The sequence below is a fragment of the Erinaceus europaeus genome, chromosome 21 (assembly GCF_950295315.1).
Source record: "Erinaceus europaeus chromosome 21, mEriEur2.1, whole genome shotgun sequence".
NCBI classification, from domain to species: Eukaryota; Metazoa; Chordata; class Mammalia; order Eulipotyphla; family Erinaceidae; genus Erinaceus; species Erinaceus europaeus.
In genome coordinates this window covers 4255083-4280575 of record NC_080182.1, presented here as the reverse complement: position 1 = coordinate 4280575, position 25493 = coordinate 4255083, and the positions used below count along the sequence as shown (strand labels likewise).

At 58.8% G+C, this 25493-nt stretch overlaps 1 protein-coding gene across 3 annotated transcripts in view; it reads right to left on the bottom strand.

Annotated features, from left to right (window-relative positions):
• Positions 1–1161: 1161 nt before the first annotated feature.
• Positions 1162–25493, bottom strand: part of EEFSEC (eukaryotic elongation factor, selenocysteine-tRNA specific) — a 247760-nt gene continuing 223428 nt past the window's right edge. For 2 of the 3 annotated variants that reach the window (XM_060180297.1, XM_007526878.3), the window contains one exon: positions 1162–1608. In XM_060180297.1, the coding sequence (XP_060036280.1) occupies positions 1415–1608 (194 nt within the window). In that variant the 3' untranslated portion in view covers positions 1162–1414. The remainder of the gene's footprint in view (positions 1609–25493) is intronic. The other variant, XM_060180298.1, reaches the window with a different exon arrangement.

Genomic DNA, 25493 nt, shown 5'->3' with positions numbered 1-25493 from the left:
ACTTGGGGTGCTCCAGGGCTGCCCCACTGCTGAGGGTTTGCAGGCCTGCCAGCGGGAAGCTGTGGCTGGGGGTGACCCACAGCTCCGCCTCACCCCCTCCTCCTGGGACTGACCATGGGCAGAGGCCCCCCCTCCTGAGCGTCTGTGCCAGGGTACCCAGCTGCCCCCACTTGTCTGCTCGGGAGGAGGGCACCACAGGTGTTCTGAAGGCTATTGCTCCCCTGGGACCAGCTGAGCTGGGGCTGTGGCCCTCTTGTCCTGGAGTCAGTGGCCCCATGGCCTCTCTGGGCAGAGGTGAGGGCTGGAGGAGAGAGGGGTCCCAAGCCTGTGCCCAAAAGGTGGTGTGGGCCAGAGGCGCCATTACTGTTACTGGAGATGTCTCCTCAGGTGGTGACAGTGGGACCCAGCGCCTCTGAGGAGGGCTTCTCAACTTGGGGGAGGGCGAGAGCAGTAACAGACCCGCTCAGGGCACACGCCTGCTTTGCCAGAACTTTCTCTGAGTTCACGCCCAGTCGGGAAAGTGGGGGCTGTCACTGTGACTGCCACCCGGCTGGCATGTGGGTGCTGGAGCAGGCCAGCTGCTGTGACACTCACTTTCTGACGCCAGGGGCTCTGCGCTGTGCGGGGGTTCGGCTGGGACACGGAACAGTGTGTTCTCAGTGTCACTTCCTCCCCTGCTGCCCTCAGCGCTGGGGCTTAACAGCCCCCAGTCATTTGATCCCAGCCCGCCCCTGTTAATATTTGTAATGCCATTTTGGCAAATTAAAGCGTAATGCACCGATTACCGGGATAAAGGGAGGCCACAGCATCCGCCTGGAGGCCAAAGCCAGGGGTGCAGGGACATCTGTTCACCCCACAGTCTTCAAGAGCTTTGATTTCCCCGCCACCAGTCAGGCCTACCTCCCTTCATGAGTACCTGAGCTCTGAGCGCTCAGGCCTAGGGTGCAACGGAGGGCGGGGCTCCCCAGGAAAGGGCCGTACTCACACCCCCCACCCGTTTGTGTTGGGCTAGACTCCTGGAGGGGGACTGACCTTGTAGCCCCGCTGTACCCCATATCCCATGGGTGCCAGTCTTGGGGCCTTCCTGGACTTGATGCCCAGGGAAGCCCTTCTTCCTGGACCACCCAGCCTGGCCCAGGGAAGTCACAGAGACCAGCGGAGTCCGTGGGGCCAAGGACATTTATTTGCAGCTTCAGTCACCAGTGGCCTGGAGACAGACAAGACTGGCCTTAGGGACACCGCTAGCAGGCCAAGCCTCTTTCTAGCGGGGCTGGGCAGGAAGGGGCAGGGCGGAGGGACAGTGGCTTCCGGCTCCAGTGACTGTCCCCCAGGGGCCTGCTGCCCACAAGGCGACACAGAAGGGCTGAGGCACATGTGGTGGGGTGTTGGCAGAGTGGCTGGGGCAGGGCGGCCGTCACGGGGACTGGACCATACGCTTGTGGGTATCAAAGACGTAGCGCTTGAAGGACAGGCTGAGTGATACGTGCTGGCTGGGCTCCTGCCGCTCAGGGGCGCCCTCCTCCTGGCTGGCGGTCTCCCCACGGCCACCGCGGCCTCGCTTCTTCACGGCAGGTGTCAGGAGCTTCTTAGACTCAGGGCTGAGGCCTCCTGCAAGGAATAGAGTGAGAGGCTGTTACCCCACCACCCCGCCTTGGATGGACAGCCAGACCAACCCAGCTCCAAGTCCACCACCCTGGCCACAGCGACTGTCACCCCTCCCCAGCCCAATCAGGCCCCTGGGCTCCCTGACTCAGCCCCTGGCCTCCCTCTGCAGCCACTGGGCCCCTGAATGGTGGTCCACTCTGGCCCCGAGATCCCTGCATCCAGTTTCGCTCCTACTATATGACGCCATGCCACCAGACAGAATAGCTTGGGAGCTCCAGGGTGTCCCATCTATGGCTCCTGCCCACTCTTCTACTCTGTACCCAGGTCCCTGTGAGTGTCAGCCCCCAATCTCATGGCCATATCCTCCCCTTGTCCACACCCAAAGGCCAGGAGATGCACAGGCTGGGTGTCCAGGGCTGGCAGGAGGTTGGGGAGGCATCACCTCCCAGTCGTTTGGGCAACACCAGTTCTTACTGTGAACTCCCAGTGGGGAGACCCCAGAGCACAGCTCCCCCAGCCACGGAGATCCCCCACGGACACCCACGGTGCTCCCATGTGCTGCCAGGGCTCGAACCCAGAACTTCACACACAGCAGTTTATGCCATACTCATGGTGCAGTGGTATCTCTTCCCTGCCTCTCTGCGGATAAAAAACCTGGACTGGGAAGCCAGCAAGGTAGCTCACCTGCCAGGGCGCCTGCTTGGGACCACTACGGTGCCGGGAAGCTCTGGAGTCTCTCCCTCTCTATCTCTGTATCTCTGAAAAAGTCAGCTGGGGTGGTGAAATCATGTGTATGTGACACTCTGACATCCCTCTCCCCTCAAAATAACTAACTAACTAACTAACTAACTAAATAAGTTAATTAATTAATAAAATTGGACCAGGAGGTCCTGGGTGCATATGCTGGCATCACACAGGAAGTCAGTGCAAAGGCATCAAGGACTCGGGGTCACTGCATGAAGGCCTCAGTCTCCTTCCTCAAGGGTCATCCAGGAAGGCAGGGTGGGGTGGGTGGTTAGCTTGGTGCCTCCTGTGGGCCCAGGGCTGGGGCTCAGGCGTGGGAATGGCCCCGGGCCAGGCTGCAGGTATCTGACTCCCCGAGTCACGGCGGCAGCCCTTCTGCAAACAGAGACGCGGCTGGCACCAGAGCCTGACAAATGGCCCGGGCGGCCGTCTCCCTCTGGTGCCAGGAGGTCTGACGGCTGGAGGGGCACAGGGAGTCTACGCCGGCCTGGGAGATGGCCTGGGAGACAGGCGTGGCCCAATCGGGGCCCATCTCACCCGGGCCGGCTCCCGTTACACACACCGCAGACCTTGCACGGCCACGGCAGGCGGGCAGGGCTGGGGAGACCGTCTGGGGCTACCAGAGCCAGTGGCGGCGCTGGCCCCTCTGCGGTGGGCAGGGAGCGTCTGTGCCTCAGCAACACTTTTAAATCCAGCCACACAGCAGCCGGGGGACAGGGTGCTGGGCACGCCAGGCACACTCACGCTAAACCCGCGGCACTCAGCATATCGAGGTGGACACCAGCCGTGTTCGGCGCCCCCTCCCCCACCCCACTAACTAGTCTGAAGAGGAGAGTGAACAAGCAGCCTTACCTTGCTCAAAGCCCTGGGTTCAAAGCCTGGCTCCCCAAGGGAGCAGCATGGATAGCACCAGGAGGCACTCTGGGGGTGGAGTGGTAGGTGCTATAGCGCCTCCTCTCTCTGTATGTGCCCCACTTCCCTTTCTCGGCGGTGTCAGACATATGTACAATGCTGACTCCACTCCCTGGCACGGCGTAAACAAACACAGGCTCAAGCAGAGAGCCCGCCTGCTTCGTCACGTGCACAAGCAAAGCTTCCACCTGGTCCCCACTGCACGGGGGCGGGGTGGGGGAGCTCTAGTGCTGGGGGGGGGGTCCCGCCTCCATCTCTGTCTCTGAAGAAGTCAACCTGGAACACGAAGCCCTGATGATGACACAGTGGCAAAACAGAACAGAACAGAACAAAAACCAAGCAGCAGGCAATCCAGCCAGTCCCCAGGAGAGCAGACCCCAGAGTCCGGGAGGTGGGTAGTCAGGCGGGCAGGGATGGGGCTGAGGGTGGCCAGGCCCAGATATGGGTGACGGCCTGAGGGCCAGGGGAGCTTCTGTGCTGAGTCCTGGGTGGGGATGAAGGCACATGGCTGCAGTTCTGTGTCCCTCCTGTGTCTGGCTCTGTGGGGTCCCAGGGCAGGGCGGGTCCTGGACTCGTGTAGAAGCTGAAGGCCAGCTCTGGATGCCCCCTGTCCCGAAGCACAGCGGTTCACGGGGCTGTCACCCTCTCCCAGTCACATGGGGCAGAGTGAGCCTAGGGAGCCTGACTTTTGTGCCCCTCTGCCAGGGGCCCTGGCCCAGCTGACCTGAACTGTCTCTGCCTCTAACAGTGTGGCGGGTCTCGTCACGGTCCTCCTCCGATTGCTGTGCCACTGTCACCACCCCTGTGACACCTTCCCCACCCCCGTGACTCCTACCCCACGCGGCCTGCCCCTCCCATCACTCTTTCCCCATCACTGTTATCGCCAGCTCACACATGCTTATACTTCCCTCATTCTTGTGGGAATCAAAAATTCTGTCTGCCCTGCCAAAGCAGAAGTTGTATAATCACTTATCTTCCTCCTCCTTGCCAGGGCTTCACTGCTCCAGGCCGACTTTTTCAGACAGAAGGAAGAGACACAGGGAAAGCCACCACAGCACAGAGGCTTCCTTCAGTGCGGTGGGAGCAGGGCTCAACCTGACTCAGCCACGACGGGGAGGCCAGCTTGCCAGCGACACCAAACTTATGTTTGTAGGGGTGAGCTGGGGCACAGTAGCATTTGGCCTCGCTGTCCAATGGTCAGCCCACCACTTGAAAACGTCTCTGGCTCCTAGAATCCTGCCCAGAGACCAGGGCTGGGAGAGGCCTGGCCGGCACACTAGCATGAGCTCGAATGGCCAATGTGGAGACCAAGGCCCCTCTCCCAGCCCTGGTCTAGGAGTCTTGCCTCCTGACCTCTGAGCACACACTCACAGGCCCAGAGAGAGATGTGGCCACTCGGGTCACAGCCTGGAGGAGAAGCTTGACCTGGGAGAGCTGTGCCACGGACCCAGCAGGGCCATGGGGAAAGTGCCAAGGTGGGCTCAAGGCGGGGATCACAGGTGAGGAGAACCCAGGGAGCCCTCTGTGCTGCTCAGGGCAGAGCACAAGGACAGGCCACCTCTTCCTTCCCTCCACTGACCAAGGCTTCTACAGTGACCCTGCCACTCACAGGGGCCTCAGACACCCAGACCAGAGCCCAGGGGGACACAGAGCCCCCTGACCCCAATGCACCCTGCAGCTGAATCCACGGGCATGGGGGACGGGTGGGGGGAGGGCCCAGGGGCGAGGGGGCCACCACCAGGCCTGTCTGCCTGTGTGGCCTGGCCAAGGCTCTCTGCACTGCCCCAGGCCCTCTCTGTCATTATCCTCAGTAGGCTGAGCAAAAGTAGGGGGCAGCACTGGTGGGAGAGATAGGCTTAGGGATCTCCCATGGCCACTCCACCTCCTTGTCCTTGTCACCCGGCCCAGACACAGGACCTCTGGGCACTCCCCTGGGTCCCATCGCTGTTGCGAGAATTGGTGTGAAGGACAGAGAGGCAGGTGTGGGGCTAACAGACGCTGAGTTCACCCGTAACCACTAGGGTTACCTGCGTGCCTCCCTCCAAGCTTCACTCACCCCTGCACAGCCGAGCTCCACCAGGGGCAGTCCCTGTCAGACTGTGCTCCATCACCAGACCTGTCCCTGCAGAACTCTGCTCCATTACCAGGCCTGTCCCTGCAGGACTGTGCTCCATCACCAGGCCTGTCCCTATAGGACTGTGCTCCATCACCAGACCTGTCCCTGCAGAACTCTGCTCCATTACCAGGCCTGTCCCTGCAGGACTGTGCTCCCTTACCAGGCCTGTCCCTGCAGGACTGTGCTCCATCACCAGGCCTGTCCCTACAGGACTGTGCTCCATCACCAGGCCTGTCCCTATAGGACTGTGCTCCATCACCAGACCTGTCCCTGTCAGACTGTGCTCCATCACCAGGCCTGTCCCGCCAGGACTGTGCTCCATCACCAGGCCTGTCCCTATAGGACTGTGCTCCATCACCAGGCCTGTCCCTGCAGGACTGTGCTCCATCACCAGGCCTGTCCCTATAGGACTGTGCTCCATCACCAGGCCTGTCCCTATAGGACTGTGCTCCATCACCAGGCCTGTCCCTATAGGACTGTGTTCCATCACCAGGCCTGTCCCTATAGGACTGTGCTCCATCACCAGACCTGTCCCTGCAGGACTGTGCTCCATCACCAGGCCTGTCCCTATAGGACTGTGCTCCATCACCAGGCCTGTCCCTATAGGACTGTGCTCCATCACCAGGCCTGTCCCTATAGGACTGTGCTCCATCACCAGGCCTGTCCCTATAGGACTGTGCTCCATCACCAGGCCTGTCCCTGTCAGACTGTGCTCCATCACCAGACCTGTCCCTGCAGGACTGTGCTCCATCACCAGGCCTGTCCCTGCAGGACTGTGCTCCATCACCAGGCCTGTCCCTGTAGGACTGTGCTCCATCACCAGGCCTGTCCCTGTAGGACTGTGCTCCATCACCAGGCCGGTCCCTATAGGACTGTGCTCCATCACCAGGCCTGTCCCTGCAGGGCTGTGCTCCATCACCAGGCCTGTCCCTGCAGGACTGTGCTCCATCACCAGGCCTGTCCCTACAGGACTGTGCTCCATCACCAGGCCTGTCCCTATAGGACTGTGCTCCATCACCAGGCCTGTCCCTATAGGACTGTGCTCCATCACCAGGCCTGTCCCTATAGGACTGTGCTCCATCACCAGGCCTGTCCCTGTCAGACTGTGCTCCATCACCAGGCCTGTCCCTGCAGGACTGTGCTCCATCACCAGGCCTGTCCCTGCAGGACTGTGCTCCATCACCAGGCCTGTCCCTATTATTGTGCTCCATCACCAGGCCTATCCCTGTAGGACTGTGCTCCATCACCAGGCCTGTCCCTATAGGACTGTGCTCCATCACCAGGCCTGTCTCTATAGGACAGTGCTCCATCACCAGGCCTGCCCCTATAGGACTGTGCTCCATCACCAGGCCTGTCCCTGCAGGACTGTGCTCCATCACCAGGCCTGTCCCTGTAGGACTGTGCTCCATCACCAGACCTGTCCCTGTCAGACTGTGCTCCATCACCAGACCTGTCCCTGCAGGACTGTGCTCCATCACCAGGCCTGTCCCTGCAGGACTGTGCTCAATCACCAGGCCTGTCCCTGCAGGACTGTGCTCCATCACCAGACCTGTCCCTGCAGGACTGTGCTCCATCACCAGACCTGTCCCTGCAGGACTGTGCTCCATCACCAGGCCTGTCCCTATAGGACTGTGCTTCATCACCAGGCCTGTCCCTGCAGGACTGTGCTCCATCACCAGGCCTGTCCCTGCAGGACTGTGCTCCATCACCAGGCCTGTCCCTATAGGACTGTGCTCCATCACCAGGCCTGTCTGTATAGGACTGTGCTCCATCACCAGGCCTGTCCCTATAGGACTGTGCTCCATCACCAGGCCTGTCCCTGCAGGACTGTGCTCCATCACCAGACCTGTCCCTATAGGACTGTGCTCCATCACCAGGCCTGTCCCTGCAGGACTGTGCTACATCACCAGGCCTGTCCCTGTCAGACTGTGCTCCATCATCAGGCCTGTCCCTGTCAGACTGTGCTCCATCACCAGACCTGTCCCTGCAGGACTGTGCTCCATCACCAGACCCGTCCCTATAGGACTGTGCTCCATCACCAGGCCTGTCCCTGCAGGACTGTGCTCCATCACCAGGCCTGTCCCTGTCAGACTGTGCTCCATCACCAGGCCTGTCCCTGCAGGACTGTGCTCAATCACCAGGCCTGTCCCTGTAGGACTGTGCTCCATCACCAGGCGTGTCCCTGCAGGACTGTGCTCCATCACTAGGCCAGTCCTATAGGACTGTGCTCCATCACCAGGCCTGTCCCTGCAGGACTGTGCTCCATCACCAGGCCTGTCCCTGCAGGACTGTGCTACATCACCAGACCTGTCCCTGTCAGACTGTGCTCCATCACCAGACCTGTCCCTGCAGGACTGTGCTCCATCATCAGACCTGTCCCTATAGGACTGTGCTCCATCACCAGGCCTGTCCCTGCAGGACTGTGCTCAATCACCAGGCCTGTCCCTGTAGGACTGTGCTCCATCACCAGGCCTGTCCCTATAGGACTGTGCTCCATCACCAGGCCTGTCCCTGCAGGACTGTGCTCAATCACCAGGCCTGTCCCTGTAGGACTGTGCTCCATCACCAGGCGTGTCCCCATAGGACTATGCTCCATCACAAGGCCTGTCCATATAGGACAGTGCTCCATCACCAGGCCTGTCCCTATAGGACTGTGCTCCATCACCAGGCCTGTCCTTATAGGACTGTGCTCCATCACCAGGCCTGCCCCTATAGGACTGTGCTCCATCACCAGGCCTGTCCCTGCAGGACTGTGCTCCATCACCAGGCCTGTCCCTGTAGGACTGTGCTCCATCACCAGGCCTGTCCCTATAAGACTGTGCTCCATCACCAGGCCTGTCCCTATAGGACTGTGCTCCATCACCAGGCCTGTCCCTGTAGGACTGTGCTCCATCACCAGGCCTGTCCCTATAAGACTGTGCTCCATCACCAGGCCTGTCCCTATAGGACTGTGCTCCATCACCAGGCCTGTCCCTGTAGGACTGTGCTCCATCACCAGACCTGTCCCTGCAGGACTGTGCTCCATTACCAGGCCTGTCCCTATAGGACTGTGCTCCATCACCAGGCCTGTCCCTATAGGACTGTGCTCCATCACCAGACCTGTCCCTGCAGGACTGTGCTCCATCACCAGGCCTGTCCCTATAGGACTGTGCTCCATCACCAGGCCTGTCCCTGCAGGACTGTGCTCCATCACCAGGCCTGTCCCTATAGGACTGTGCTCCATCACCAGACCTGTCCCTGCAGGACTGTGCTCCATCACCAGGCCTGTCCCTATAGGACTGTGCTCCATCACCAGGCCTGTCCGTATAGGACTGTGCTCCATCACCAGGCCTGTCCCTATAGGACTGTGCTCCATCACCAGGCCTGTCCCTGCAGGACTGTGCTCCATCACCAGGCCTGTCCCTGCAGGACTGTGCTCCATCACCAGACTTGTCCCTATAGGACTGTGCTCCATCAGGGCCAGTCCATCAGTGCCTTCCTCTCCTGGATGCTCTCCCCAACTCTCCCTCCTACTGTCTCCTGGTCCCCACAGTCTCTGCCACATCTCCTCTCCTGCCCTGCCTGGGTTGTGGGGACCCCTTCTAGAAGGCAGTAGAGATGTCCCCTGTGGAGCACAGACCCTAGGAGCACCAGCCCCACACAAAGGCTCAGTGGGCCCGAGGCTGCGGGTCTGGGGCAGGTAATGAGGGAAGAATGCAGGCAGCACATAGCTTCCCAAGCCCAGCGGTGCCACCCGGCACACCATCAAAGGCCAGCAAACTGCTGCCAATTGCTGGTGTTGCTTTCGTGTTGGGCCTGGCCTGGAAGAGGGCTTCCACGTTGGTGGGCCCTGCCCCTCAGTTGGGCCTGAACCCTCGCCAGCAGCCTGGGGGTCACTGGGCCTTTCCCTCGATGGCCCTGTGGGGCTGAAGCCAGCCCCTGCCATTCTGACAGCCACCCTCCTGAACCCTCCCCAAGGCCCCACAGGCAACCATGGGGAGTGGAAATGAGAGGTCAGTGATGGAGCAAGGTGCAGGGCCTTGTGTATGTGTGTGTGTGTGGGGGGGGTCGTGTCCTGCAAGAGTGGGGCAGATGGGCTGGGGAGCTCAGAGGGCCACACCAGTGGCTGGGCTGGCAGGCCACAGAGCGTCTCAGATTCAGCCAGGCCACTTGGGCCCAGAGGAGGGACGTTCTCAGTGTGCCGGGCAGCAGGGGAGCTGAGCCCCTCTGACAGGAAGGCTGCACCATCACCTGTGGAGTAAGGGGTCTCTGCCCAGCAGCCCCCGTGATGCCCCAGGGTTGCAGGGGCAGCGCGGGACCTGAGGGGCCTTGCTCTGGCTAAGATGTGCTCCAAGCAGGATGGCTGCTGGGGGTCAGACCTGGGCTGGGAGTGTGCTAACAGGCGGTGTCTCTGCCTCTCTGCTCTGTCAGGGGACGCCAGGTGAGCAGTCGGGCACAGGGAGCCGACACCTGCCAGCGATGTTGTAGCCTCTTAGTGTATCTTCGAGGGTGCTGGCGGTTCCCCCCCCCCCCGCCCTCCTGCCAGGCGGCTTTTGTGTTCTTCCTGGGGAGTGGGGGCCTCTAGTGTGGCTGGCTGGGGGGCTGCCTGTCTCTCCCCCTTCTCTCCCTGCTATGGATCCTGTATGTAAACAAAGATGCAATTTGCTTGAAAAAGCTAAGGTGATTAAGTTTTTATCAGATGTGTACTCCGCTGTCCCCACAACAAAGGGAATTAGGGGAGGCGGGGGACAGCAGGCCCTTTCTGGGAAACACGCTCTCTCCGAGGGTCTAGGGCGCACACTCCACACAGGCTTTGATTGGGTGGCGGCGGAGGCAGCCGGCGCCTGCACCCCCATTTTGATGTCTTCATACTGCCTAATTCCTCCTTTAATTTATATTAAGCTTCTTAGCGGCAATGATGAATTCTTCAAAAACAAAAAAGGACCCTTTGCAGAAATCCCTGCTGCGCCGTGTAAATTGGAATTACAGCCTCGTGGAGGCTTTGGAGACTGGGGGTGCGTGGGGAGGGCAAGCAGGAGGAAGGATTTTGTCAGAGACAGAGACAAAAAGCATCCTCAAACCTGAAGGAAGCGACTTGGTCTTGGGACTTGGAGGGAGGTGCCGGGCAGTTTCTTGTCACGTGACTCGGTTTCTCTGGGGCCTCGCTGGCTCTGGGCTGGCGCGGACGCCACAGCACCCAGACAGTGCCATATAACACCAGCTGTCTTTCCCTCGTGGCAGTGGCCAAGGGCAGGTGTGACAGTCTCCCGGGTCCTCCCTGGCATGTGGCTGCAGTCGGGAGTCTGCTCCACCGCTGGGGACTGGCACGGTAGTCCCTGGCTTTGTGGCTGGGGGCCAGGCTGCTCTCCTACCAGCAGCTCCCTCTTTTGAACCACCCTTGGGTCTGTTGCCAAAGAGATCCGTCTAGATCCACCCAGAACAAAAGCCTGACCTCCTGTCCTGTCCACGCCCGGGAAACTGCAGCCCTTCTTCAAGCAGGCATCCCAGTTCCTCCAGCCAGCCCTCTGCTCTGCCTCACACTCGTCCCTGCACAGGGTGTTCCAGCCGGGGCCCCAGTGTAGCAGAGCCAGATGGGGCAGCAGGGAGCTCTGATTCCTGGGGCCACCTTGGGAGAGGGCCAGCACCCTCTTCTAGGGAAGAGGCCTGGGCTCCTGTGTTCTGGGGCCCAGGGGGGCAGAGCGGGGTTCTGAAGTGGAGAAGCCCTAAGCATGCGGCAGGCCAGTTGTCCCAAAGATGGGCGACAGCCAGCTCCCAACAGCCTCCTCAGTCCTTCACCACTGCCCTGGGCCCTCCCTGCCCTGCCAGTCCAGCCCAGACAGGGCCTTGCCCCTCCTGCAGGTGCCCTTCTCTGAGGAAGGACCCTTGGGGGACACATTGTCCCTGGAGACAGTCCCCCACTCCCAGGGGGAGCTGAATTTTAACGCTCCCAACACTCCCTGCCCAAATGTGTACACTCTTTAACAGCCGTTAATCTTCAATTAAAGCACCAAGAGCAGAAACTAAGATAACTGGTTTAAAAGGTAGAGCTTATTGACAATAAAAGTCATCTTCATATTGCTTTTCTTAAAAAAAAAATTCCACATATTAAAAATGTCATTTTTCTGACTTGGGGAAAAAAAAAAGCCTCCCGTGGAATAATGAAGACGAACAAAGGCACGGGAGCAGTCATCTCCCAGGGCCCATATGCGGCGCCCTGATTACTATATCAGCCCCGGCTCGGGAGGGAGCAGCGGCGAGCAGCGTGCTCCCCACCGACAGCCAAGGTCCCCACCACATTTGATATGACAGCCGGGGCCCCCACAGAGTGTCCCCTCCCTGGCCCGGTGGGTGCGGGGATGCCCACACACTGCACAGCCCCTCTGAGGAAGAGCCAGCACCTTCGCCCACAACGCCAACACGACCCTGCGGCTGGCTGTGTTTCTTCAGCGTCACCTGATGTCTGTCTCCCCATGGCCACCAGGCCAGGCTTCTTGCAGCTCCTTTCTCGTGCCCATAGGACCCAGCGCAGGTGCTGCTGGCATATCTCCTGGCATGAGAGTGGCCGTAGTGGCATCACTCTCTTGTCCTCCCCATCCTGGCCTTGTGTGAGCTCTACTGGGTTAGTTCCTGCCCTGCCTTCCGGAACTTTCCCTGGGCTTCTCTGCTCCCCCAGGCTAGACTGGCAGCCCTCTGGCTCACGCCCTGCTCCAGAGCGAGCCTACAGACAGACCAGGAGCCAGATGCTGGGACATGCCCGAGGCACCCACGATGGCAGGGCCAGAAGTCCAGTGAGGGCTTAGAGAACACTCCCTTTCTGCAAAGAGCATCAGTGAGTATGCTGAGGGGCGGGAAGCCCCGGGTACAGCGTCATGACACAGAGCACCTACACAAGATGCTGGTGACATGTATGACAACACACAGGGGACTGAGGAGCAGTGTCTTCTTTTTCAAAGCCACAGGGGAGGGGAAGGCAGCTCTGCGGTCAAGTGCATGCTCGAGGCCCTGGGCCTGTTCCCCAGCACTGCACTAAAGAATGGTTCTTTGTGGAGGCCAGAAAGGTGGCTCAGTGGAGAGAGCACATGCCCTTCGTGTGTAAGATGTGGGTTTGACCCCACCACCATGTGAAAGGAAGGACGTAGTGTCAGTCTCACTTCCTCTCTGGTGAGAAAGGGGACCTTCAGGCAGGCTCCCGGTCAGTCCCAGTGGGGCTCTGGGCTGAGGACACTGCAGAGCTGGGCACAGTGTGAAGTGCTGGCTGGCACCTGCCTGGCACAGGGCAAGCCCTCCCAGTGCTAGGGTCCTGGGTACCACCCCAGGTCAGAACCCCTGGCTCTGGGATCTGGACAGTGACTCAGCCCAGATGAACACAGGCCTGAGGAGTGGCCTTTGGGTCCTGCCTTGCCTGATGCCACCCGAGGGCCCGGGGCGAAGGCTCAGCTGGGGCCAGGGTGATGTCACAGGAGGTGGGGCAGCTGTTCCACCAGCTCCCTACCCCACTTCTGGGATCCAGCTACTGTGTTGTCTGGGTGGGGCCGTGAAATCGCTGTGTTGAATAAGAACCAAAGGCTGTCCCTGGCTTCCCGTAACTGGGATGTATATCTAAGCTGGGCTCCTCGTGGCCACCACCACCCTGTCCATCATCCAGCAGCATGGGCTGGGTTCCCAAATGTCCCCGGGGACACGCCTGCCACTGACTGCCACAAGGGGTGGCTCGGTGAGCTCTCTGCCCCCATCTGGCTGTTGCAGCGGTCCAGGGCGTCTGCCCACGGAAGGCTGCCAGGGTGGTGAGTGCTCCATGGGGGTGCCCTTCTGAGCCCCTGCCATGCCTGTTCACAGTGCCAGAGTGCAGACAGGTTCCCAGGCAGTGAGGGGTCACCATCAAGGATCCCTTATTGCCTAAACCCTAGAGGCCCTCTGGCGAGAAAGGGTGCCAACGGCCCTGACCCACAGCTTCCCCACAATGTCCAGCTTTCCCCACAGATCTGCCTGGTCAGGGGCCCTGATCAGGTTCCCTCTCTGTTCAGCTGATCACCACCTCCTGAGACCCCGTGTGGAGAGAAGAGGCTGGCGGTCCCGACAGCTAAAGCACTGAACTCCAGGGAAGACACATCAGGGAGCTGAGAAGCCCTAAAGACAGTACCACAGGGGAAATGCTGCCTGAGATCAGAGGAAGTGGTGGCTGGGAGACAGCTCAGCAGGCAGAGCATGGCTTCCTGTGCACGAGACCCCAGCACCACGGACGGCGCCGAGGGAGCATCACGGACGGCGCCGAGGGAGCATCACGGACGGTGCCGAGGGAGCACCACGGACGGCGCCGAGGGAGCACCACGGACGGCGCCGAGGGAGCACCACGGACGGCGCCGAGGGAGCATCACAGACGGCACCGAGGGAGCATCACGGACGGCGCCGAGGGAGCATCACAGATGGCGTAGTGGTGCTGTGTCCTCTTTCCCTCCCTCTTTAGGCATAACACAGAGTGAAAAGGATTTGCATCATGGAGGGCACTTGGCAGAATCCTGCATATGTGGTGCCTGGCACCTCATTAAAAAAAAAAGAGGTGGTCCCAGAAGTGGCACAGTGGCTAAGGCACTAGACTCTCAAGCATGAGGTTCTGAGTTTGATCCCCGGCAGCACATGTACCAGAGTGATGGCTGGTTCTTTCTCTCCTATTTTTCTCATGAATAAATAAATAAACTCTTTAAAAAAGAGAGAGAGAGAGAGAGATAAGTGAATAGGCAACCTTCCTCCTCCTTCTGCTTCTGTCTTCTAGAATGCAAGGGCCTAGAGGACAGGCCCTTGCAGTGTGGTGGCCCTGGGATCTTAGGGAGGCTGGGGCCAGGCTGGTCCCTTATTGAAGAGCTGAGGGCCTGAGTGCTGTGTCCTGTGTGGATCCATCTAGCACGACAAGCCTGCGAGTCAGTGCTGTTCATCCTCAGCTTAGAAAGCAGAAAACAGGCTCAGAGGGGCCAAGTCAGGTGCGGGTGGAGCTCCCCGCCAGGTGAGGAGGTGGAGGGCAGTGTCATGAGCAGCAGCAGCCTTACTTGGAGCTGGCAGGATGGCTCTGGGGCCTGGACTGTGCTCTCTCTTCAGGCATTGGTGACTCAGTGCCCTCTCCAGCTTGGGAGGTGACATGAAGGGAAACCCCGAGCAGCTCCAATTCCAAGCTGGCATTTGGCTTCCTCAGCTGTGAGGGACATGGCCACGTGCCTCGCCACCCTGGAGAGGTTCCTCCCTCCCTCCCTCTCTCTCTCCCTCTCCCTAAGCAAATCCAGGGAGTGAGTGACGATGACCAGGATATGTAGGTGGCTTTATCTATAGGAAGTGCGGGCGTGTGCGAGGATGGGGCTGAGCTGCCATCTCTCTCCTACGTGGAAACAGATCCCCAAGCAGAGTGCCCTGGGTGCTGACCCACTGCAGGCCCAGGGCTGGGGAGACAGACACTAAGGGAAGAGATGCCACAGCCTGGGAGCTTCCTCCAGAGGTGCCGTGCTTCCATGCCGTGTACCAGGGCCTCAAGCCTGGGCTGCACACAAGGCAGGACAGGACCTCTAGAGGGTCAACTCACCAGCCAGCCATGACTTAGAAATCACGAGAGAGAGAAACCAGCCGAGTGTTCAGTTCTGGTGCGTGCGGTGCTGGGGGTCCAGAGAACTGCAGACCTGCTCACGCATCAGCCCTTCCCTGGTCGGGATGCCACCTGCTCACTGAAAGCCACCACATCCCCCTGACCCACGCAAACTCTGAAGTGACCGGCCCCCTCGATGCTCTTCTCTAGATGGTTCTCTGGGCCAGCTCACAGATCCGTTCAGATGAGATAGGGCGTGTTCAGGGTGGTATGGCCGTGGCCAGCTCACAGATCCATCCAGAAGCATCACATGTCCCTCAGTATCTTGTCACCCATAGAGCATGTGTTAAGGAGGCGACAGTCCAGGCTTTGTCTGACTGTCCAGCCCTCATGCTCCTGCACACCCCTGGGAGGGTGTGAGTGCCTGCCTGGAGACCTGCTCCCTGAGACTGTCTGAGCCCTTACTGCCCAGCTTTCTGTCTCCAGCCCTGGCTGCACCCTTACAGGGACTGCGGCTGCCAGTTTCCAGCTGTGGGGTGCCCAGATGTGCTTCGACACACAGTGGATCTGCTGTCACACTTTAAAGTGTGGACCTGTGTTCCTATGGCGACAAGAGGGCAAATGAGCGTGGCACCCCCCCACCCCTCGGCAGGCCAGGGTGTCCGTGCGGCCATCAGCACCCCTGCTGGGGCCTGGCTGGGGTCCTCTCCCCAGCTTCTGACCTGGCCCCTGGTTTGCTCTAAAAACTGCAAGTTCAGTCCTGTCATCAGTCCAGTTACCTCAGCCACAGGTATGGGACCCTGGTGGCTGGCTGGGAGCCCTGCAGGACTCCCCACACCCTCACCTCTCTCTCTCTCTGTCTCTCTCTCTCTGTCTCTCTCTCTCTCTCTCTCTCTCTCTCACACACACACACACACACACACACACACAGAGCAGATGACACTGTGCCCACTGGCCCAGGTGGCTGTGAGGCAATGTCACCTGGGCCAGGCTGTCCTCAGCGTCCCCATCAGCCTCATGTCTGCTCTGCTTCCTCTCTCTGGTCCCTCCTATTCTGGGGCCCTCATTTTCCTGTAGCCTGGGTGCTCCACTCACTGTGGCTCTATGTTGCAAGAGTCAGTCTCCGAGGTCTTCTGGGGCCTCATCAGGCTTCTGCTAGACCCTTCATGGACCCTCCCACCCCTTGGAGGGGACCCCGACCTCTTCCAGGCGTCCAAATACCTGTTTCCCCCACTGTGCTTCTGTGAGCCTTCATCCCTACCCCGGCCCAGGCCCTGGGTTTGCTTCTATATAGAGCCACAGCTCCTGCCTGGAACACTCTTCCTCAGGCTGTCTGCCTTCCTTTGAGGCTGAGTCCATCCCCCTCTTCCAAGAAGGCCTCCTAGATGGCTTTCCCTGTGTACACAGGAGGTGGCTGGGCTCATCACGCTCAAAAAATAATAAATAAATAAATAAATAATAGTAATCTCTGGGAACAGAATCAGCTTCCTTGGCATTTCTGAGATATTTTAATGACACCTCCCCAAATCCAAAACATCTGACACAGTTCTGAAGCTCCACTGACAGTCTGTCTTGAGAAGCCAGCCAGTTGCAACAGTGGGTGCTGGGGTCCCCAAGTGTCCACTGGCCACTCGCTATTGCTGCCAGGCATGGCTTCCTTGACACTGTCTCCTGTCTGTCCTCACAAGTGTGCAGGTCACCAGCAGCTCGTGTACCCAAGCCTCACTCCCCCTCCACCAGCGCATGAGCCTGGCACAAGGCCAGGAGGGGTGGGCACCCCATACACGCGGCCTGGTGCCACAGGCCGGGGCTCACGCCACACTGCCGGCCTCAGCCCTTCCTTTCTAGACTCAGACAAGACAGCCAAGTGCTCAGGCTGTATGCCTAGCAGCCAGAACCCAAACCCTGGCTTGGGCTCAGCACAGCTGTGCGGCTTCACACGGGGCGACTGGCCCCGGGCACATCATCCAGAAACTGGGGGCAGCAACACAGCCACCTCGGCAGGGCTGCTGGAACGTCCATGCGAGTCCACAGCATGCAGAGCACCAGGACAGCACGTGACACAGCGAGGTGTCTGCCACCCAGGGCTATCAACCACACACCTTCCGGCAGCAGCCCCCAGCACTGACCGCGCTTCCGGAGGGCCAGGCCTGTTCTAGGTCCATGGACACAGCAGTGCACAGGGATGCTTAGAACGGCATGCAAACAGAGGAGGACACTCCTGAGTGTTCAGAGCCAGAGGGAAATCAGGCTGAGTGCCAGAGACACAAGGTGAGACTTTGGGGCAGGCAGGGCTGGGGTGACCCTCTAGACGGGAAGGTGGGGAGATAAGGCCTCGAATAAGAGGGGGAGCTGGGCCTGAAGATCTGAGGGGGATGCTGGGGGCCGGGGGGCCTCGATGAGGACCTCCACGGGGCAGGAGGCCGGTGGTCCAGGAGGTGGTTGGGGTTGGGCTGGGGTCGGGGAGGGGAGGATGGTGAGGGGAGGCAGCGGGCGGGGCCCGGTCCCGGTTCCCTCCCAGTCCCTGGCCCTGGCCATCTACAAATCCAGCTCCACTCTGTGCAGAGGGAGGCTGGCAGCAGGACGAGGGAGAGAGGGAGGGAAGGAATGCCTGCTCTCTCTCCTTTCAGGTTCATCCCAGTGCGGCTGTGAGGAGGTGGAGGGAGAAAGGGCAAGAGTTGAGAGTGGCAGGAATTTATGAGCTCAGAGTGCAGGCTGTCCTGGGGGTGGGGGGAAGGGGAGGAGAGACTCCTTTTGCCAAAACAATATTTAATTTTTTTTAAAGGCAGCTACAAAGCCGTGATTAAGCTCAGGACCCTAAAACAAGCCCATAAAATCGAAAAATATTTATCTGGAAGGGTGGCAAGTCCAATAAAAGTTTTATGAATGTTTTACAGCTGCCCTGTCAGGAAGCTGGCCTCTCGCTCACCTCCCTCCTTCGAAACACACACACACACACACACACACACATGCACACACACACATGCACACGTATGCACACACGTGCACACTAGCAAACACATATGCGTGCACACACAGGCTGCTGTGGGGCTGCTTCCCTGCAGTTGGGGGGCACGGGCACAAGTCGCAGGGCCCTACACCCTGACCCTCTGGTATCTCAGGCATGCCCACCCTCTTCCAGGTGCTCAGGCTACATGTCTGTCTCTTTGGGGTAACCCTTTCTTCCCCTGCGAACTGGCTCCACAGAGATGCCCTCGGGCCTGTCTCTCAAGGCTCTTCCCATGCTGGGGCTGGGGACAGAGCCGGGTCACTCACTGCCTTCTCCCGCTGCATCCACCCTGCCCCTAGGCCCAGCCCCAAGGTCTTCTTCCCCTTCTGTTCAGTGTCTTTTCCGCCTTCAACCTGTGCGCTGACCCCTCCTGGGGTTCCCGGCATGGTCTCCCCGTCAGCTCGGTGAACCTCACTGCAGTGCTGCCTCCTGCAGGGCGTCCTGATGGCCCTGCTTCCTCCTCAGCTCCCACTGGCTGGAGGCAGGTGGTCACGGCACCTGACTATGCCCCTTGGTGCCCCAGAAGGCAAGGACAGACTCCCTGCTCTCGTCCCCCGGCTGAGCTGAACTGCACGGCAGGGACTTCAGATCCAGAACCTGGGGTGCAGAATTGGGGGGGTGGGATGGGGTGGTGACTCCTCCAAAGTCCCCACTGGCAGCTAAGTGCCAAGCCTGATGCTGTTCAAGGCAAGCGTAATTCTGCCCGGCCTCCAAGAATGCTCGCACTGCCAGGCCAGACCTGGCCTGGAGGTTATCCCCACTGTCACACGGGCCACTGCAAGGAGGGCGGACAGACCCCACACAGTCCAGGCACCAACCTGGGGGCCCAGGCAGGGTTGGCTCAGACCCACAGCTGCTTAGCGCTGTAAGTTACAGGGAGCACTGGCCTCTGCAGAGGCCTGGAAAGCGGGCCCCTCACGTCTGGCTCAGATCCCTCCAAGTCTGTTGATTGATGCCAGCCTGGGGAGAAAGCTGCTCTGAGACCGCATGGGGCAGGGGAGAGGCTGGCAGGGGTGTGGATGGGTGCTGAGACTCTCAGGCACCCCCCCCCCAGCCCCCTGCCCAAGGACCAGACGGCTGCTCTTCCCAGGGCCGGCTTGGCATCCCACTCTGACACTGTCCTGCAGAGAAGTGGGAAGGGCAGCCCTCACCTGGTGACAGTTGACGGGTGCACTGGGTCAGACACACAGAGGTCAAGTGGAAGCCCTGGGCTGGTGGCCGGGACTGTGTGCTCTAAAACCAGAGCCACCAGAGTCCTCTCAGCACCCGCGGAACACATGCAGACTGCGGACGCTGGTGGGGACAGAGCAGAGGGCTCAGGCCACCTCTACCACGCATGAATCACCTGTTTCCTAACAGAGAAGGAGGGACCTTGGGGGCAGCAGGGCTACAGGCTTCTGAGGGAAGCGCTGCGCCCCTAGAGAGGACACTTCCTCCTCCTCAGCTCCCTTCGCATTCACCAACTCCCTCCCCAGAGGTGCCAGTCCCGCCACTTCCACCCCACCCCCACCTGCCTGCTAAGACACGCGGACCCTCTTCCCGGAAGGAACCCCAGTCCCGCTCTGGCCCCCAGGAGAAGCCCGTGGCACTAGCCACTGTGGGGCCGTGTGGCCGTGCCAGGGGGAGGCCGCAGGCAGATGGTTTCTGTCCATCGTACTGTGTTGATGTTCGTTGCAGATATTTTGAACGTATTGTGTTACTCCATCCATCTTTGTGAACGGGCCGTCTTGTAAAATTCTTTTAATGATGTTATTTTTTCTTGCCTATCTTCTTCATCTACAATTATTTATAATATCATTGTCTTTGTTTCAAACACTGGGTCTAAACATTGTTGTAACAGTTCTTCGATGGGGTTCATATAATTTTTACAATTGCTTTGAAATGCTTCAATGGCCAGGGTGGGGGGTGGGGAAGAAGGTTGGTCATTCGTTGTTTTTTTTCTGGGGGGGGGGGGAATAAGGAGACTCCAGTGTTCTCTGCGGCTGGTGAAGGGGCACCTTCCCCCATCCCCATGGCTTCAGGGAGAGGTAGGCCTGAGGGAGGGGGTGCTCTGCAGTGGGGGGGGGGCAGCCCTGTTGGGGGCGGGGTGGGGCGGGGCTGGGCTGGGCTGGTCTGCGGCCGCGTTGGGTTTCAGAGCCCCTTCCCAGGAAGGCAGGGCAGGCTCCGCAAAGGCCACCGGAGGGTGAGACGCCAGTGAACAAGACGGATGGTTTGTTTTCATTTTTATAGGGATTTTCTCAAACCTCAACTTTCACCCCTCACCTCTCTTCAACTCTCTCTTCCCACTAAGCCCGCTTCCCGAGTCCCCCTAGCCTGCCGTGGGGAACACAGCCCAGCAGATGTCCGTGACCGCCAGAGAGGAACTCTGGGGGGTAGGTGGCCATGGAGGCCTCCACCCCGAGCTGGTGCTGGGCCTCCGCTTGGGCTGGGCATCTGTCTGAGTAGGGCCACCCCATCTCAGCAGCTGGTCGGGGGCTGGGGGGGGGGGTAAGCGAGACTCTCACATTCCTTGCTGTGAACTCTCAGGGTAATCAGTACGCCTCCCTCCCAAGTAGTGCTGGGGTTGCTGCTGAGTGCTGGGTTCCAGGTGCAGGGAGGCTCACTGACATGTGTCTCTGAAGCCACAAGGGTTCTGAGGTGTGTGCCCTGCTGCCAGGCTGCCCAGGGCCCTGCAGGACTAAGACACTAACTCTGGCAGAGCTGCCTGAGCCAAGGTCACTCCTCAGTAGGATGGGCCTCGGGTTCTAAAATGTCCATTTGGGGATTTCAGATTTGTTTGCTCCCCTCAAGGCTGCTGGGCCCAGAGTGAGGGTCTCCTGCCTCCCCAGCACCCAAAGAACACCCCAGGAGAGACTCATAGGGAGGGAGCAGCTGCAGGCTGCCCCACACACAAGGAGTGCTTTGGGCTGGGTGGGTTGTCACCCGAGGCACGTGTCCCTGCTGGCCAGGGGCAGCCACAGGAGACCTGGGAGGGGGCTGCACAGGGGGTCCTCCCACTCAGAGCAGCTGCTCAGCTGCAGGGGATTCTGCAAAAGGTCCTCCTTCTGTTTAGTGCCCTGCTGAGAGATGATCTCAAGGCCTCACATGTGAGCTCCACTCCTGGGCCACTCCAACCCTGGCTTCCTAGGGCAACAGTCTTCCGAGATCAGACGAGATCGGGCATGTTCAGGGTGGTATGGCCGTAGACAAGAGTCTTTCCTTTATTAGACAGGACAGACAGAAGTTGAGAGGGGTGGGGGAGATAGAGAAGGAGAGAGAGAGAGAGAGAGAGAAAGACACCTGCAGACCCCCGTCACTGCTCAAGAAGCTTTCCTCTTGCAGGTGGGGAGCAGGGACTTAAAGCCAGGTCCCTGAGCCTGGCAATGTGTGCACTCAACCAAGTGCCCCCCGCCCCAGGGTAGATTTTTTTTTTTTGCCTCCAGGGTTATTGCTGGAGCTCGGTGCCTGCACTACGAATCCACTGCTCCTGGAGGCTTTTTATTTTGTTTCCTTTTGTTGCCCTTGTCGTTATTCTTGTTGTTGTTATTGCTGTCGTGGTTTTGTTTAGGACAGAGAGAAATGGACAGAGGAGGGGAAGACAGAGAGGGGGAGAGAAAGACAGACACCTGCAGACCTGCTTCACCGCCTGGGAAGCGACCCCCCTGCAGGTGGGGAGCCGGGGGCTCGGACCGGGATCCTTACGCCGGTCCTTGTGCTTAGTGCCACGTGCGCTTAACCCGCTGCGCTACCGCCCCCCCACCCTGGTAGATGTTTATGAGGCAGAGAGGTGAAGAGACCGAAGCACCACTCCATACAGAGTCCCATCTGCCCCTGTCCCATTGTTGCTCCAGTGAGTTGCTGAGGACTGAACTCCAGGCCTCACATGTGAAAGGCATGTGCGTTACCCACTGAGCTACCTTCCTGGCTCTTGAGAAGCCTTTGTTGTTGTTGTTGTTGTTGCCACAAGGTGTGTGTGTGTGTGTGTGTGTGTGTGTGTGTGTGTGTATGCATGTGTTACTAGCACCCAGTGAGAGAGACTGGGGTGCTGTTAAACATCCTACAATGCACAGTGATGCTGGATTCAGCCGTCTGGGGGCTGCCCTGTGGTTGATTACATGTCAGCGTGTAAGATTCTTTTTTTTTTTTTTTCCCTTCAGGGTTACTGCTGGGGCTTGGTGCCTGCATTATGGATCCACTGCTCTTGGAGCCTGTTGTTTTTTTTTTTTTCCACTTTTGTTGCCCTTATTGTTTATTGCTGTTGTTATTATTGTTGTCATTGTTGCTGTATAGCACAGAGAGAAATGGAGAGAAGAAGAGAAGATAGAGCAGGGGAGACTTGTGAAGCAAACCACTTTGCCACTTGTGAAGCAAACCCCTGCAGGTGGGGAGCCAGGAGCTCCAACTGGGATCTTTATGCCGGTCCTTGCGCTTTGCGCCATGTGCGCTTAACCCGCTGCGCTACTGCCCAGCCCCCCATCCCCCATAAGATTCTATTAGGGAGAAACAAACAAATAAAAGAAAACTGCTCCCAAGTCACCATTCTGAAGGCACCAAAAAAGTGTTATTAACTCAGGAGACATTCACACAGTGCTCCCTACAGTATGATACACAGTGGCTGTGCCATGTTCCCAGCCTCTGGGCACCACCTCACTCCTTGCCCTCTGTTCTGGGCCCGGGAAACCCCTCACTCAGGGCAGCTCAAGGCTCTGACACCGTGAAGGGAGAGGCCATTTCCTCCTCTGTGAATCAGCCCTCAGGGAGGGTAGGCCTCCCTGGACCAGGCCCACAGCGCCGGCTCCCCCTCACGGCTGCCAGAGCAGGACTTCCACCTCAAATTCCAGAGGTACCCCTCCTCCACACGGGCTGCCCGGCGCCACCCAGACTGCGGCACGGAGGGGCCCCTGCACCCCCTCACCCCTGATATCTCTTCATCTCCTCGCTGAATCTCTTAATCCCCACCACTCTCACGGCGATTGCCCACACTGCACGCGTCTCATGCAAACGCACCAAAGAGGGTTCCTTCCCGACACAGTCTGACCCTGGCCACACGGGAGCCCCACACAGAACCAGAGAGAGAGCCTCGGAGACAACCAACCACCAGTGTCATCAAACCAGGAGATGGGACCACCCACTGCACCAGGGAAAAGGGTTTTAACGTGTGTGTGTGTGTGTGTGTGTGTGTGTGTGTGTGTGTGTGTGTGTGAGAGAGAGAGAGAGAGAGAGAGAGAGAGAGAGATAGAGGGAGAATAAGCACGTGCTGGGTGGTGGCACACCTGGTAGAATGCACATGCTATCATGCACAAGGGCTCCTGTTTACGAGCCCAGTCGCCACCCACAGAGGGGAAGCTTCAGGAGTGGTGGAAGCACCCTGCAGATGTTTTTCCTTTTTCTCCTTGTCTGTCTCGCTCTCTCTCATCCTCTATTAAAAAAAAAATTAAAAAAACAAAAAGGCCACCAGGAATGGAGGATCTGTGCAGGCACTGAGCCCCAGCTGCAGCCAGAAAAAGATAACACTGGAGAGGGCAGGAATGGTCCAGCAAGCAGAGCACATACCTTCCATGCAGGAGGCCCGGGTTTGAGCCCCAGCACCACCTGAAGCACTATGGATGGACGGACGGACGGACGGACGGACGGACGGACGGACGGCATGGAGGGTGAAGTGGTGCTGTGCTCACGCTCTCTCCTCTCTTCTCTCCCTTCCTCCTCTCTCTTACTCAGAAATACAGAGTAAAAAGCCCAGCCTGTGAAGCCACTCACAGCACAGCACATCAGTAAGGTCCTGGGTTCGCTTCCTGGAATTGTGCTAAAAGAAAACATTACTGGGGCAACCGGGGCAATGTGAAACTGGACTTTTTCTGAGATAATCCCACAGGGTTATGTAAACCTCAGGTGACAGCTGTTGTGTGGTCACATGACAAATGCCCTGGTGTGGGGACACACGCCAGAGAGAGACAGCGTCCCTGTAGCCCCACCACCCGCACTCATGGCTCAGCACACAGAGCCAGGGCAGCAGGAAGGCACCAGCTGCAAACCCAGGGAGGAGGAAGCCCAGCCATAACCCACCTTACAGATGGGGAAACTGAGGCAGGGGCCAGGTTAGGACTGCGACTTCTGTCTGGTGGGCCCCAAAGCTCTGTTTTTGAGGGCCTCCACATTCAACAGCCCCGAGAGGCAGAGAAAGCCCGTCCTGCCCAGACACCAGTCCTGTCACCAGCTTTCAGTAGGAGGCACTTTGGCCCTGGCAGGGCCTCTGAAGGCTGAGGATGCAATGAGACCCCGAGGGCAGGTGAGCTGGTTTGTCTGTGGATCTGCTCCAGGGTACAGTCGGGAATGGGTGGGTGTGCAGAACACATCTTCATGGAAAAGCAAGCCAGTCTGCCTTCAGCCCTGAAGGAACACACCTAGTAATGGGCCATTGTCCCAGCGCCAATTTAAGGGAACAATAACTAGACCAGGCTCCCGCACCCCACCCTTTGGCACCCAGACCCACGTCCACTTTTTCTCTCTGCTCGGTTCCCAGCAGCCTCCCTACACCTCCTGCTGGGACACAGGTCTGGCTGCCGAGGGCCTGCGTCAGGCGTCAGGCACCCCACAGAGGTCAGACACAACGACCCACATGTGAGGACGGGGAGGCATCCCGTGAGAAGGCAGAGGCCCCGTCTGTTTGGGGAAACTGAGTTCTGACTGTGCTGTGGGCCCGTGTCACCGGCAGAGCTCTGGGAGGCCAACAGAGGCTGTGGTGTCTGTGGGGCAGAGGGCCAGTTTCTGTTGCTTCGGAAACTCCTTCCTATGAGTATTGCTTTTAACACTGTGCCAAAGTTCCAACCCAGGGCCCCACACACTCTATCTACCACTCAGTCACCTCCTTGACCCTATTTTTAATTCTTATTTATCTTTAAAGGCTCATTGATTTAATTTTCTATGAGAGAGAGAGAGAGAGACTGAGAACATGGCTCTGGCATATGTGGTGTCAGGGACAGAAATGGGCCTCTGGAAGTCCTGTGCTCCACTACTGAGCTATTTCTATTTCCCCAGCCCTATTTTTAAAAAAAATTATCTATGTATTTATTGGATAGAAACAGCCAGAAATTGAAGGCAGAGAGGGAGAGAAACAGAGACACTAGCAGCCCTGCTTTACCACTCGTGAAGCTCCCCCCCCACCCCCGCAGGTGGGGACCGGAGGTTTGAACCCAGGTCCTTGCACACTGTAACATATGTGCTCAACCAGGTGCACCACCCCCCCCCCCATTTTGTTTTTAAGAGGGAGAGGCGCAAACACCACCCCACCATCTGTGGAGCTCTATTTGGTCTTGGCTTTGTTCTAACGAGGTGGTAGGGGCTGAACACGGGCCCTCAGGCAGGCAACCCCTGAGCTCTAGTCTCCCTAGCAAGAAACTCTTCATTCTTGAAAACACACCACAGAAACTTTCAGAAGCAGTGATGTGGGTAAAACCGAGGTCATGAGGATGGGCCCTGATCCAGTTGGGCTGGGGTCCTAAAGTCATGGGCCCTTTGGAATAGATCTAAAATAGACCTACTAGCTAATTCCAAAACGGAGACCCCAAATCTTCATCTGCACTATT